Below are 14,152 nucleotides of genomic sequence, written 5' to 3' on the forward strand. Positions count from 1 at the left end.
CTGCTCACAGCCCGTGCCCCTGCTCACAGCCCGTGCCCCTGCTCACAGCCCCTGCCCCTGCTCACAGCCCCTGCGCACAGCCCCTGCACATGGTCCCTGCCCCTGCGCACAGCCCCTGCTCACAGCCCCTGCTCACTGCCCCTGCGCACAGCCCCTGCGCACAGCCCCTGCTCACAGCCCCTGCCCCTGCTCACAGCCCCTACGCACAGCCCCTGCGCATGGTCTCTGCCCCTGCGCACAGCCCCTGCCTCTGCGCAAGGTCCCTGCCCCTATCTCCGACATCCCAGTATGCAAAGAAGCCAGACAGGCGGGCCTCAGCACCCTTCCCTGCCCCAGCCCCCGGCACTGGGCCTCGAATGCAAGAGGGGGCAAAGCTGGGGCGGATGAGACCTTCCCAAGCCGGGCGCCCCACTCAAACCTAGGCTCGCAGGCCCAGGGTCCAACGCCGCATCCCTGCTCAGCCAAGGGCCCCGCGCGGGGCCAAGGACTCCACGGGCGCCAGGGCGGACGCACAGCGTGCGCTGCCCACGTGCAGGAAGACCGGGTGAAGTGCCGCGCCTCCCCGCGCCCGCCGGCGCCCTCCGCGCTCTCCCCGCGCCCGCCGGCGCCCTCCCCGCGCCCGCCGGCGCCCTCCGCGCTCTCCCCGCGCCCGCCGGCGCCCTCCGCGCTCTCCCCGCACCCTCCCCACGCTCTCCCCAAGCGTGCCGGCGCCCTCCGCGCTCTCCCCGCACCCTCCCCACGCTCTCCCCAAGCGTGCCGGCGCCCTCCGCGCTCTCCCCGCACCCTCCCCGCGTTCTCCCCGCACCCTCCCCGCGCTCTCCCCGCACCCTCCCCGCGCTCTCCCCGCACCCTCCCCGCGCTCTCCCCGCGCCCGCCGGCGCCCTCCGCGCTCTCCCCGCACCCTCCCCACGCTCTCCCCAAGCGTGCCGGCGCCCTCCGCGCTCTCCCCGCAACTTCCCCGCCCTCCTGGCTCCCTCCCGGCGCCCTCCCGCTTCCTCCTCTCCCTCCCCGCGCCCTCCCGCGGGCGGCCGTCCGGCCTTGGCCGCCGGAGGGAGCCTGCGCTGTCCTCATTCCACCTCTGGCCGCCGCGGTGCCAAGTTGTTGGCGGCGGCGCGAGTGGCGGCCGTCAGGGTTGGGCCCGCGCCCCACTCCCCGCGCGCTCCCAGCGCCCCGCGCCCCCCCAGCCCCGCGCTCCCCCCGCCTCCCGCGCCCCCAGCCCCGCGCTCCCCCCGCCCTCCCGCGCCCCCAGCCCCGCGCTCCCCCCGCCTCCTGCGCCCCCAGCCCCGCGCTCCCCCCGCCTCCCGCGCCCCCAGCCCCGCGCTCCCCCCGCCCTCCCGCGCCCCCAGCCCCGCGCTCCCCCCGCCCTCCCGCGCCCCCAGCCCCGCGCTCCCCCCGCCTCCTGTGCCCCCAGCCCCGCGCTGCCCCCGCCTTCCGCGTCCTTCGAGCTACGCGCCCCGCGCGACCCCGGCCTCCCCGCGCTCCGCGAGCCCCGCGCTTCCCCCGCCTCCCCACGCCCCCCCAGCCCCGCGTGCCCCCGCCTCTCCACGCCCCCGAGCCCCGCGCGCCCCCGCCTCCCCACGCCCCCGAGCCCCGCGTGCCCCCCGCGCTCCCAGAGCCCCGAGCCCCCCGAGCCCCGCGTGCCCCCGCCTCTCCACGCCCCCCGAGCCCCGAGCCCCGCGCTCCCCACTCCCCAAGTTTCCCGCGCCCCCCGAGCCCCGCGCTCCCCGCGTCCCCCGCGCTCTCCGCGCTCCGCTCCCCGCGCTCCCCGCGTCCCCCGCGCTCTCCGCTCCCCGCGCTCCCCGCGCTCCCCGCGTTCCCCGCGCTCTCCGCGCCCCGCGCTCCCCGCGTCCCCCGCGCTCCCCGCGTCCCCCGCGCTCCCCGCGTCCCCCGCGCTCTCCGCGCTCCGCGCCCCGCGCTCCCCGAGCCCCGCGTCCCCCGCGCTCTCCGCGCTCCGCGTTCCCCGAGCCCCGCGTGCCCCGCGCCCCGCGCTCCCTCTCGCCCTCCGCCGCCCCGCGAGCCCGGGCTACTCACGTAGAGTCCGGCGTGCCGGGCGCCGAAGAACGGGAAGGGCACGGAGAGCGGCCGCAGCCCCGAGCCGCCGTCGTCCTGCTTCGGGGTGACGGCGTCGCCGCGCTCCGGGCCGAACGGGTAGAAGTCGGCGAGGGCCACGGCGCCCCGCGCCCCGCGCGCCCCGAGCGCCAGGGCCGCGGCCAGCAGCAGCGCCCAGGCAGCGCCGCGCCGCATCGCCGGGGTCCGCGGGGCCGCGCCGCGGCGGGAACGGGCGGGGCCGGGCGGGCGCCCGCGCTCCGAGGCGGACGAGGACGGACCGCGGTGCGGCCGCCCCGCGCCCCGCGCTTAAATAGCCACGCGGGAGGGCGGGGCCATGCAAATTAGCGTCTTAAAGCGCCAGGCCGCGCGGGCGTGCGGGCCCGCCCCCTCCCGCCCGCCCCGCCCCGCCCCGCCCCGCCCCGCCCCGCGCGCTGGGAACCCTGCCCGTGGCTCCCCGGGGAGCCGGGCCGGGACCCTGCAAGGAGCGGCGGCGGCGTGGAGTCCTCTCCCGTGGGTCTCCAGCTCGGGGGCCCGGCCCGGCCAGTGGGCTGCTGCCTGCAGCTCCGTCCGGTCCCGGGCTCTTGGCGGACCGCGCCCGGCCTGCCCAGAAGCGCCTGGGCCCTGCCCTCTGCAGAGAAGGCACCGCGGGGCCTGGCACGCGAGGTCTCCGGCCTGTGGCCATCCCGCATTTTCTCTCTCACCCTTGGATCGCTGGCCTGGGCCCTAGTGTCTGGCTCACCTCTGGGTCTCTGGGGCCCATGGCAGGGTCACAGCTGCCGTCCCCTCCATCCTGTCTGCTCTCAGACCCTGACTACAAGCTAGAACCTGGCCCCCAATGCTAGGACAGTAACAGCCGCTTCTGAGACGCTAGGCGATTTTATGTTTGGTTTTGTGTTTTTCTTTACCTTCTAAACTGTCTCCCACGCACTGTGTTTGGCCAGTCTCAATGAGAAGGCACTTTCAGCATCAGGTCGCACAGGGCCGCTGCCCAGGTGGACTCAGCCCTCTCCTGGTCCCACCGCTCTCGGTGTCCTTCCCGTTGGTGTTGGGACCAGGAGCGGGGTCCCCATCCACCACCCGTGTTCCAGCGTGACCATGAGAGCAAGCGTGGGCCTCCTGAAGTCCTGTGCCTGGTGCCTGGCTGGATTCCCCGCCGTCCCGCCTCTTGGTATAGCAGCCATGCTTTGCAGAGGGTAAACAGACTGGGGTCTGTGGGGTGTCCTGCCCCACCCTAGCTATGGGGGGCAGTTGCCGGTCCCCACTCCTGGCTTTGGGGAGCAAGGTGTCCCCCACACCTCATTGTAAAGGCAGGGGGGTCAGGACAAGGCCCACCAGGCAGCCTCAAGGACAGAGCTGCCACTCCGGGGAGCCTGGAGTGTGGTGTGTGGTTCTACAAAAACCTGGCATGGCACTGGGCAAGGGCTGGCGGAGAAGTCCTGTCTCTTTAGTTGCTGGGCTTTCCCCGAGGAAAGGGCAGCCAGCAGCACCAACCCCAGGGCGGCTCCCTGCTAAGGACACGGCAGTGGGGTGTGCAAGGCTCTCCTCCCTCCAGGCAGCACTGCCCCACAGCCCTCGGTCATCTCTCCAGGACACACCCCTGCTCTGCCCTCAGAGCGTGGCCGGCCCAGCACTTGGGGCATGCTGCCTTCTTCTTCCTTGCCACTTGGGCAGGGGACCCCAGTAAAGGGTGTTTCTGGCTGGGTTTGGATCTACCTGGGATCCCGGGATAGCGTTGTCCCAGCGCCCCACACACTGCCTACAGTGGTGCTCAGTAGATGTGCAGAGCAAAGGTGGTTCTCCAGGGGTGGTGGAGGGGTGGGCCTGTGTGGGGTCCTGCTCGGCGGAATCCCCCAAGTCCCGGCCCGTCTCAGAGGTGGGCTCTGGCCTGGCCTTTCAGTCTCTACCCAGGAGTGGCTGTGCCCACCTCCGCCAGGGCCTTGCTGGCCGCCCTGAGCGCAGGCCTGTGTGGGTTTCAGGGAGGCCTGGCCTACAGGGGTTAACACAGACCCCACTGGTGCCGGGCATTGCATTTCATTCGAAGGAAAAAAGGCAGCTCCACAGGCAAAAGAGAGAGAGAAAAGTGTTGGGCTTTTCTTTTTTTCAGGTGCTAAAAATATTATCAGGAAATACTTTTCAGCAACGCTGTTTTAGGCTCCTCTCTGGACTCAAGGGCGCCTTTGTCTCTGCCACAGAAAATTCACATTTATCAAAACCCAGATCGTTTTTATCAAGCAGGCTCCTGCTCTGTGGCAGGAAACCTGAGCTGCCCACCAGGCCTGTGACACTTTAATTTGGGGCCCAGGCCCTTTAAAACCATGTGCAGTTTGGGGGGAGCCCCAGAGCCACGGCAGGACTCCTGGAATAGGGGGCCTTGAAGGTCAAGTTGGGGAGTTCTCTCCCCTCCTTGTGCCTGGCAGAGAGCAGGGACTGGGCATGGCTGGTGGTCCACAGGGCTAAAGCCCACCCCCTCTTTTGTCTCCTTTCTTCCCAGAGGGGCTGGCAGAGGGCAGGTCCCCAGCAGCGGTTCCCAGCATAAGAGCACAGGTAGAAGCTCTGATCCCTGGCAAATCTCTGCCAGTTCCAGGACGAGGCTGGGCAGATCCCCGGGCACCTGGTGGGCAGGACCCCACTTCTATGCCCAGGCACTGCCTGACAGGCTGGATGAGGCCTTGGTGCCACAGGCCGGCTGAGGCATAGGATGGAGTGAGCCTGTCCACTCAGCACCCAAGGTGGGACTTGTGCTCTTGGGGAAATGCCTGGAGGGGCCTGGCTTTACTTCCCAAGGTGACTCCAGGTTCATTGTACTTTATTTAGAGATGCAGAGGTACTGGTCGGAGAGGCTCAGGCTGGGCTTCTGTCCGTGTGTGTGTGTGTGTGTGTGTGTGTGTGTGTGTGAAGGCAGCCCCTCCAGAGCCAGCCTGGTCCATCTCCCCGAGCCCCAAGGTTTGTTCTCCCTGCCCGCTGGAAGACACAGCAAGGCAGAATGACCCTTGGAGGACTCGGCTCTGTGAGGAGCCACACTTAGGGGCCTGGGATGGCCTGGCATGTGCATGTGTGATTCCAGCATCTGAAAGGTGCCTTGGGAGAAGGCACCCTGTCTCCTGCAGGGCCTGGACGTCTGCCACAGACATCCAGAGCCCATTCAGGTTGCATGGCTGAGGGGCACAGCGGGGACTCCTCCAGCCTCAAATGGACTCTGGGGCTTGCTGAGCCTTTTAGAAGCCAGGGCTTGCCAGATGTGGGGAAGCCCAGGGAGGGAGCTGCGGGCCTCCTTCTGAGTGCTAGGAGCAGGGCTAGGCTGTGCCAGCTGGGAGGCCTTCTCAGCCTTTCCCCTGGGACTGGGGGGGGGGGGGCGCGGGGAGAGGCCGGGCAGGCGGCCAGCTCTGCCTGCATGACCTTGCCGTCACAGAGGGCGCTCTTGGTCCCTCAAATCTACAGGGCTGTCTCTGATACCTGCTGGGCAGAGGGTAGGTGGCAGGGCATGGTGGGACTGTCCGTGGCTTGGGCCAGGGAGTCCCAGGGCCATCAGGCCTGAGGTCCAAGCAGACCAGACACCACAGGGTTGTTGTCAGGCCCTCCCAGCCCTGGCACCAAAGCCCTCTGGAAGGGTTTAGGAAAATGCCACTTTATTTCCATCAGAATAAATCATCTCTCTCTCTCTCACACACACACACAAGTATGTATATGCTCTTCTTGAACAAGTAAAAACAGTATCTCCTACACTGATTTAATTACTTCTTAAAATACAAAAATATTAGAGCCCTCCGTATGTCAATACCTGTGTGGGCAGCCAGGTAACGAGGGCCCTAAGAGGCCAGAGGGCAAATCGTCAGGTTGGGGGGTTCCATTTCCACGCTGAGAGATACCCAGTCTTCAGAACGGAAATGCGCCCTTGGCCGCCACGGCCCCGCCCCTCCGAGGCCTGGATGTGGAAGGCCACACCCTGTGGGTGCAAAGGCCACGCCCCTGGGTGCCGGGGCCCTGCCCCTAGTGGTGGAGGGCCACGCCCATCTATCTGCCAGGCGCCTCCCCTCCGAGGCCTGGATGTGGAGGGCCACGCCCCTGTGGGTGCGAAGGCCACGCCCCCTGGGTGCCGAGGCTCTGCTCCCCTGGGTGCAGGGTAGGTGTGGGGGGTCCAGAGGTGCGGGTGCGGTGCTGGCCTTGCAGGATATTCTGTGTTTTGGCCTGGGTTGGTGGAAATGTTTTCCACGTGTTTCCCTGTTGACCGAGCAAGGGCACGGAATGCAGTCCTGGGCTGGGAGCCGATCTGGGCGGGGCCGAGCCCAGCTGGGGGTGGTCTCCGGGTCCCCTGGGGTGGGGGCGTGGTCTCAGGCCCAGGTGGGCGTGGCCTCCGGCTCCCCGCGGGGTGGGGGCGTGGTCTCCGCCCCCGGGTGGGCGTGGTCTCCGGCTCCCCGCGGGGGTGGGGGCGTGGCCTCCGGCTCCCACCGTGAGCAGGCTTGGGGGTGCTCTGCAGGAGCCGGGGTTCTCCAGGAGTGGGGGGGAGCAGAGAGCCCCTCCTGCGCTGCAGGACTCAGCGGCCGGGCCCCTCTGGAGCCGCTGCCCTGGCTGGTCAGGGCTTCAGGTGGCCAGGCAGCCCCGAAGGCCGGGCCTAGACAGGTCTGTTGCCGGGCTTCACCTCCTGGCCCAGCTGCTCCTTCAGGCTGGTGACCTGGACGGGGCGGGGCTGCGTCAGGTGAGGGCCAGGGGACGGGGCAGAGGGGTGGAGAGGCCACCGCCGGAGGGGAGGAGGAGAGTGGGCGCAGGTGGACAGTCAGAGGGCGTGCGTTTGTGTCCGCCATCCACACCCAGCCTGGGGACAGAGAAGTTTGCCCACCGAGGAAAGCCGGGTGGCGCCCGCGGCTCACACCTGTGGACCCAGCCACTCAGGAGGCGGAGATCTGGATGTGGAGACTCCACCCTCTGCGTACAGGGTGCCCCACCAAAGCCCAGGAGACTTATCTCTAGCTCATCAGTACAAAAGCTGGAAGTGGAGATGTGGCTCAGGTGGTAGAGCACCGGCCTTGGCGAACGCGAGGCTCCACTAGCAGCACACACACAAATGCTAGTGTCCTTTGCTTATCAACGGAGTGTGTGTGTCTGACGGTCCAGAGACGTTAACGTGGGTCAGACGCCGGCAGTTATGTCATCTTTCTGCCCCTCAGCTTCCTTGCTTGTGAGGCAAAGGCTATGTATGACTAGGTGGTTCTAGCATAGGTTAGAGTGCCAGGAGCCGGAGGCCTCCAAGCAGAGGCCACGTGGCCACCCTAAAGGTCAAGGGAGCCCCCCTCATGCTGCCTTACCTGCTCTTCCAGCACCTTCACCGGCTGCTGGTGGGCCTGCTCCTGGGACTCCAGGGTCTGTGCGGCCTGCTCTGCCCCCTGCTTCCTCTTGGCTTGTGCAGCCCGGTCCTGCTGGTGCTGGGCAGATGGCTCCAGCTCTGCCCTCTGGGCCTGGGGTGAAGCGGCAGGCACCTCACTGCCCTCTGCTCCCCTAAGGGCTCCCAGAAGCCCAAAGGTTCGTGGGGTGTCCTACCCTGCCACTGCCCCAGAGTTGAACCCTTGCTCTCTGCCGGGCATTAACCCTGGCCCAGGCCGTGCAGGAGACCTGGGCTCAGTGCCCATCCAGCCCACAAGTCTTGAGTTCAAGCTGCCAGGTCTGGGATTTGGTAGTCGAAGCCACAGGCCTTCAGGTGGGCCCTAACTGTGTTTGCGTGGTGCCTGCATTTCCCCACGGTCGGGCCATGCATCCTGAGGGCATTGCTGATTGTCTCTTGCCCATCCCGTCACAAGTTCCTGAGCTGATGGGGGGTATGCAGTGGTGGAAGTGGGGACCACGGGTAAGCACGGGGGGACCTGGGCCTGGGGCTGGGCTGTCTTCTGTCCCTGGTGCTGCACTGCAGAGCAGGCCAGGCTGGCAGAGGCCCCCACCACTCTCAAAGACAGTTGAGAGCCTCCAGGGGCAGGCCCCGACAGACACAGGTGACACCTGGAGCCCCGGCAGGAGCCGGTCCCAGCTCCAGCTCTGCCGTGACCCTCGCGTAACCTGTGGCTCGGTGTATTGTCTGGGTCTAGTGTGCACCAGGGATCGGGCTGCCTTCCCATGTGTGCATGTATGTGGCATGTGCAGACATGCACGGAGCAGCAGCGGCTCACCCCGGGCTCTCCCCTGGGGCTGTGGGCAGGGCCCCGCTCACCTGCAGCTGCCGGCTCTGCCACAGGGTTCCTGCCGGCTCCCAGTGCAGGCTGTCTGGGGGCTGCTCCCGCTTCTGGGCCCCCAGCCTGGCCCTGGCCCCCTCCATCTTCAGCTTCCCCTCCATCTGCAGGGGAGAGGTGAGGCACACAGAACTTTAGAACTTTTGGTGGGACATGGTGGCCTCCGGGCAGGGGTCTGGGCAGCATTCCTTTCCTCTGGGTAGCAGGGGTGTCCCGGAGGGGGGCCCTTGTCCCCCTGGGAGTTGCTCGGCCCCTGCGTGGGGCCATGGGCACTGACAGCCAAAGAGGGGGCGTCGTGATCAGGGCCCAGCCCCTCTGCCCCTCTGCCAGCCGCTGAGGAGATGCATGGCCTCCCCCGCAGGGAGAGCCGGCCCCTGCCCGGGCTCCGCAGGGCCGTTTGGAGCACACTCGGCCCACAGCCCTCACACACTCTCACCAAGATTCCGGGCTGAGTGCTCCCAGATGCAGCCCCCGGGAGCCTGCGCTCCCGCCCTCTCCTGGGGCAAAGCCCTCAGTCACCCACTCTACCATGATGAGCGCGGGGGCCGAGGAGTGGGAACCAGTGGGACCATCTTCCACATGAAGGGAGGAATGCACCCTGCGGGGAGCAGCAGCTGCAGAGTGCCCGGCCCCCCAGTCCAGGGGGCCTGGGGCAGCCTGTGGAGGACAGGATCCCAGAAGGGTCCATGGTGGAGGCCCAGCCTGGCAGGCCTGGGGCACTGAGGCTGGGCTGGAGCTGGTCTCCCTCTGTGCCCACCGGGAGGCTGATGTGGGCCACCCCTCCCCCAGTGCTGGCAGGCTTGCTCTGCCTCTCGGAGGGGGCTGGAGGTTGGCCTTTCAGAGCCCCGGGACATCGTGGTCTGTCTCCATGGGCAAAGTTACGAGGTCAGGGCTTGAGTTTTACAAAAATAAGGATTCCTTTCTTCTTCAGGACTGAGGAAAACAAAGGAGTTTCCTTCCACTGGAAAAGGAGTCCTGTTTCTTTAAAACTCCAGTTACCCTCCTGGAAGCGCAGTTACAAGGAGAAAAGTGAAATCCAAAATAAATAAATGTCCGCGTCCGGGTTTCCCCTCCTGGGACTCCCATAAAGTGTTTATGGGCGCGTGGGCCCTTGCAGCTGACCTCCTGGAAGTCATTAGCTGTTCCTGCTCCCCCTCCCAGGCCCCGAGGACCGGTGCGGGCCCAGGGCCCGCTGCTGGCTCTGCAGTCACAGCGGTGCCACCTTGGCCACAGCCCTGCCCTACAGCATGAGGGGCCTGGCGCTGGGCACCGGGATCCTGGTATCTGGACCCCCAGCTGCCCCTCCTTTGTGGACAGGCTGGCTGGAGGCTTTCCTGCCTGTCCTGGCTCTTGGTCTCTGCCCCACCCCCCGGGCGGGCTGCACTCTGGGCGTGGGGAGGCGTGGGGAGGGCTCCCCCTCTGTCCCAGGCCAGCGGCCCTCGGCACCCCCCAGGCTCCAGCCCTATGGACTTTCCCGAGGGGTGCAGAGCCCTGCAGGGTCAGGTGGCTGGCTGCCAGCGCTGCCCAGCCCACCCCTCCCCCACCATGTGCCACGCAGCTTCTCGTGGTCTTCTCTGGAGTTTTGTCCAGCTCAGGCCCCCTCCCCCCGCAGGCCATGCGGTGGCCGCGTCTGCCCCGGGTGTGCACACGCGCTGTGTGCCCTCCTGCCTCTGTGCCCCGTGGCACCACGGCAGAGGGACAGGAAACAGCCACAGGCAGGCCCTGCCCGCCCTGACCTCTGCTGAGGGGTCAGCCGGGTGCTGACCCCGGCCCTGGGCAGCAGAAACGTTTCCTGGTCTCTTGGTGTGGCCTGTGTGTCTGAGCTCACCCCTGGGTGCCACCCACTGCCACATTTACTGTGGCTTCTGCTGGAGTGGGCAGAGGAGTGGCCCGATGACGGGGCAGAGCCATAGGACCAGGAGGGGATGATGGTCACCTTGGGGATGACGCAGCCTCCTGGTGAGGCCCAACAGGGACCGACACTGTCCACCAGGAGTGCCCCCTTCCCAGTGCCCCCTTCCCAGTGCCCTCCCCGTGCCCCCTTCCCAGTGCCCTCCCAGTGTCCCCTTCCCAGTGCCCTCCCAGTGTCCCCTTCCCAGTACCCTCCCAGTGTCCCCTTCCCAGTGCCCTCCCAGTGTCCCCTTCCCAGTGCCCTCCCAGTGTCCCCTTCCCAGTGTCTCCCGCAGTGCCCCCTTCCCAGTGTCTCCCGCAGTGCCCCCTTCCCAGTGCCCTCCCAGTGTCCCCTTCCCAGTGCCCTCCCAGTGCCCCCTTCCCAGTGTCTCCCGCAGTGCCCCCTTCCCAGTGTCTCCCGCAGTGCCCCCTTCCCAGTGTCTCCCGCAGTGCCCCCTTCCCAGTGTCTCCCGCAGTGTCCCCTTCCCAGTGTCTCCCGCAGTGTCCCCTTCCCAGTGTCTCCCACAGTGTCCCCTTCCCAGTGTCTCCCGCAGCACCCTCCCTTCCCAGTGTCTCCCCCAGCCCTGTACCTGAGTGAGCTGGGCCCGCAGTGCCACCAGCTCCCCCTGCAGCCGGGCCCGCTCCATGTGCAGGGCTGTGGTTTGCTCGCGCAGGGCACACCTTTCTGTCCTCTGCCTCCCAGCCACCACCTCCTGGCTGCGCTGTTTCCGCCGCAGTACCTGGGCCGGCCGGGCAGGGTGTGGGCCCGGGATGGGGGCCCTGTCTACCCACGGGGCCCCGTGTCTACCCATGGGGACACCATGCTATCAGAGGCTGGGCTTGGGCTCAGTCTGTTTTGTTTTGTTTTTTCTTTTAAGCTGCGAGTCTACGGATGAACCTCTGCCACAGGAGCTTTCTGTGAGCCCTCAGCTCTGTGTGGCCCTCCTTCAGCCTCGGTTTCCTTTTCTGGGAGCTGGGAACTGGGACCGTTTGGGTTGTTGTGGGTCTCATGCCTGCGCCCAGCACCTGCCTAGGACTCCCTAGCCAAGGAAATGACTAGGTAAAAGAATGCAGGTCACAGTCCACACCAGAGGCTCACACCTGCTATCCTACTACTCAGGAGGCCTAGACCTGAGGATCTGTGGCTTGAAAGTCCAGATGGGAAAATTCGTGAGTCTCTTATCTTCAATTAATGACCCAAAATCCAGAAGTGGAGCTGTGGCTCAAGTGGTAAAGCACCAGCCTTGAGCAGAAAAAGCTAAGGGACGGTGCCCAGGACCCAAGTTCAAGCTCAGCACTGCCCACCACCACCTCCAACAAAAGCTGTGGGTGTCTTCCTGCAGAACGGATCCGCTGGCTGGTGTCGGGCCCAGGGCCTCCAGGCCCTCACCTGTCGCAGGAGCTCCAGCGACCCCTCAGCGTCCTGGCACCTGCCCTGCAGGCTGGCCAGCTGTTTCTCTAGCCGTTTCCCCTCTTCCGCCAGGCCCTGGCTGTGCCGCCTGCTCTCTCCCAGGGTCTGCCTCAGTGTGTCCAACTGCTCCTGGGTGAGAGAGACTCGGGGAAACATGGGGTGGGGATGGGGTGACTGCCTAGATTGCCTGAAGACTTGTATTGCAGAGGGGAGGCTATGGCGGAGGACTGTGCATCTTCAGGGGTTGGTGCTTGTAGTATGTCCTGAAGACATCTGGGCCTCTGGGAGACTGGGCTGAGCCTCAGAGGGCCCGGCCAGCGGGCGTGGTGGCCCGGCCTGGGCAGAGGCTGGGCTGTGCAGGGTCGCTGTGGTGGCCACCCTGTTTCTGGTCCAGCTTCCACTGCCATGGATAAGGCCCTGACACCCCTTCCCAGGGCTTCCTCTGCCCTCGCCATCCCCTGGGACGGCTGTCCTGCCCCGCCGCCCCGCCGCCCCGCCGCCCCGCCGCCCCGCTGCCCCGCTGCGGACCTGCCACGGGTCTGGGGTGACACCTGCACACTCCAAGGCGGCCCGGGCCCTGGGAGCCCAGGATCGCCACCACCTCTGTCCGCACGCCCTGCACCCACTCCCCGCCATGCCTCCCAGGCACTTAGCCACCCTGTCTGCCCGGGTGCCCGGGTGGTCCCTCGGCTTCCCCGACGTGCTCATGCTGCCTGACATGGCGGCTGGCAGGATGGTTCACCAGACATTCTGCTGCCTCCTCCCCTGCTCTCGGCCCATAGCTCCTCGTGGCCTCAGGATGGGAACCGAGCAGACAGCTCACCACGCTGCGCTTCCTGTGGGGGCCTGCTCTCAGGACGGCCTGGCAGGCCTCCGCCACTGTGCCAGTCTCTTCCCCACTCCCCCCGTGTCCGCTGTGTCTCCGGCATCCTGAAGTGGATGGGGAGGCCCTGAGGGTCCCTGTGGACCCATCAGGGATCCCCAATCTATTGCTGTGCTCGGACTTGGCTCCCGGGCACTTACAGAAGGGACCAGTTCCTTCTGGGGACCGGGGAGTGCTGGACAGCGGTGGGAGGTGGCTGCGTCACAGTAGCTCTCTACACGAGAGCACAACCTGGACTCGGGTGAGAAGGAAGAACGCGACACGGAATTCAGGAATAGGTCAGAGGGGCTGGCAGGGGTCCGCGGCGGGCGCTAGCCTGGGGACTCCCAGGAGACCGAGGGCCTCTGCTCCATCTATCAAGTCACAGGTGGTCAGAGCACGTGCAGGGGAAGGTCCAGAGCCCTGGGTACCACGGGACCTGGTGCAGAGCCGCCTGGTGAGGGCGGAGGACCCAGCCACTCAGGGAGGATGCGGGAACGCGGGAAATCCAGAGCGGGTTCGGGTCTCTGTGAGTGTGCTCACAACGCACACAACACACAAAGCACTTTCTGGACGGAGCTCAGCAGGGGGCTGTGGCCTTCGTGAGCATGTCCCGGGGATGGGCAGCGGTGTGGTGGGAAGGAGCCTAGGAGAGGGTGAACAGACGGGAGGGAGGGGGAGAAGGAGGGGCTCCCTTAGAAAGGGAGGGGACAAGTTGGAGAGGAAAAGCTTGATGCATAGGGTCCCCAAGTCCACACTCCAGGTCCCCAAGCCCAAACTCCAGAGCCCCCAAGTCCAAGCTCCAGGCCCCCAAGCCCAAACTCCAGGGCCCCAAGTCCAAACTCCAGGTCCCCAAGCCCAAGCTCCAGAGCCTCAAGTCCAAGCTCCAGGCCCCCAAGTCCAAGCTCCAGGGCCCCAAGTCCAAACTCCAGGTCCCCAAGCCCAAGCTCCAGAGCCTCCAAGTCCAAGCTCCAGAGCCCCCAAGTCCAAGCTCCAGGCCCCCAAGTCCAAGCTCCAGGGCCCCAAGTCTAAACTCCAGGTCCCCAAGCCCAAACTCCAGGACCCCAACTCCAACCTCCAGAGCCCCCAAGTCCAAACTCCAGAGCCCCAAGTCCAAGCTCCAGGTCCCCAAGTCCAAGCTCCAGGTCCCCAAGTCCAAGCTCCAGGTCCCCAAGTCCAAGCTCCAGGTCCCCAAGTCCAAACTCCAGAGCCTCCAAGTCCAAGCTCCAGAGCCCCCAAGTCCAAGCTCCAGGCCCCCAAGTCCAAGCTCCAGGGCCCCAAGTCTAAACTCCAGGTCCCCAAGCCCAAACTCCAGGACCCCAACTCTAACCTCCAGAGCCCCCAAGTCCAACCTCCAGAGCCCCCAAGTCCAAGCTCCAGAGCCTCAAGTCCAAGCTCCAGGCCCCCAAGCCCAAACTCCAGGGCCCCAAGTCCAAACTCCAGGTCCCCAAGCCCAAGCTCCAGAGCCTCAAGTCCAAGCTCCAGGCCCCCAAGTCCAAGCTCCAGGGCCCCAAGTCCAAACTCCAGGTCCCCAAGCCCAAGCTCCAGGGCCCCAAGCCCAAGCTCCAGAGCCTCCAAGTCCAACCTCCAGAGCCTCCAAGTCAAACCTCCAGAGCCTCAAGTCCAAGCTCCAGGGCCCCGTCCAACCTCCAGAGCCCCCAAATCCAAGCTCCAGAGCCCCCAAGTCCAAGCTCCAGAGCCCCCAAGTCCAACCTCCAGAGTCCCCAA

General features: G+C 66.6%; 2 protein-coding genes across 2 annotated transcripts in view; both read right to left on the reverse strand.

Annotated features, from left to right (window-relative positions):
* Sned1 (sushi, nidogen and EGF like domains 1) overlaps positions 1-2,244 on the reverse strand; it is a 61,131-nt gene extending 58,887 nt beyond the window's left edge. Inside the window, exon 1 of the mRNA XM_070002271.1 lies at positions 2,032-2,244. Within this exon, the coding sequence (XP_069858372.1) occupies positions 2,032-2,244 (213 nt within the window). The remainder of the gene's footprint in view (positions 1-2,031) is intronic.
* A 3,433-nt stretch (positions 2,245-5,677) lies between these two features.
* The window catches only part of Crocc2 (ciliary rootlet coiled-coil, rootletin family member 2), a 75,890-nt gene continuing 67,415 nt past the window's right edge, over positions 5,678-14,152 (reverse strand). The window contains 5 exon segments of the mRNA XM_070002403.1: positions 5,678-6,718; positions 7,350-7,499; positions 8,243-8,365; positions 10,742-10,873; positions 11,599-11,691. Coding sequence (XP_069858504.1) covers positions 6,659-6,718; positions 7,350-7,499; positions 8,243-8,365; positions 10,742-10,873; positions 11,599-11,691 — 558 coding nt within the window. The 3' untranslated portion in view covers positions 5,678-6,658.

This window comes from Dipodomys merriami, unplaced genomic scaffold, assembly GCF_024711535.1.
Source record: "Dipodomys merriami isolate MVZ:Mamm:240054 unplaced genomic scaffold, mDipMer1.0.p SCAF_1, whole genome shotgun sequence".
In the NCBI taxonomy this organism is placed as follows: Eukaryota; Metazoa; Chordata; class Mammalia; order Rodentia; family Heteromyidae; genus Dipodomys; species Dipodomys merriami.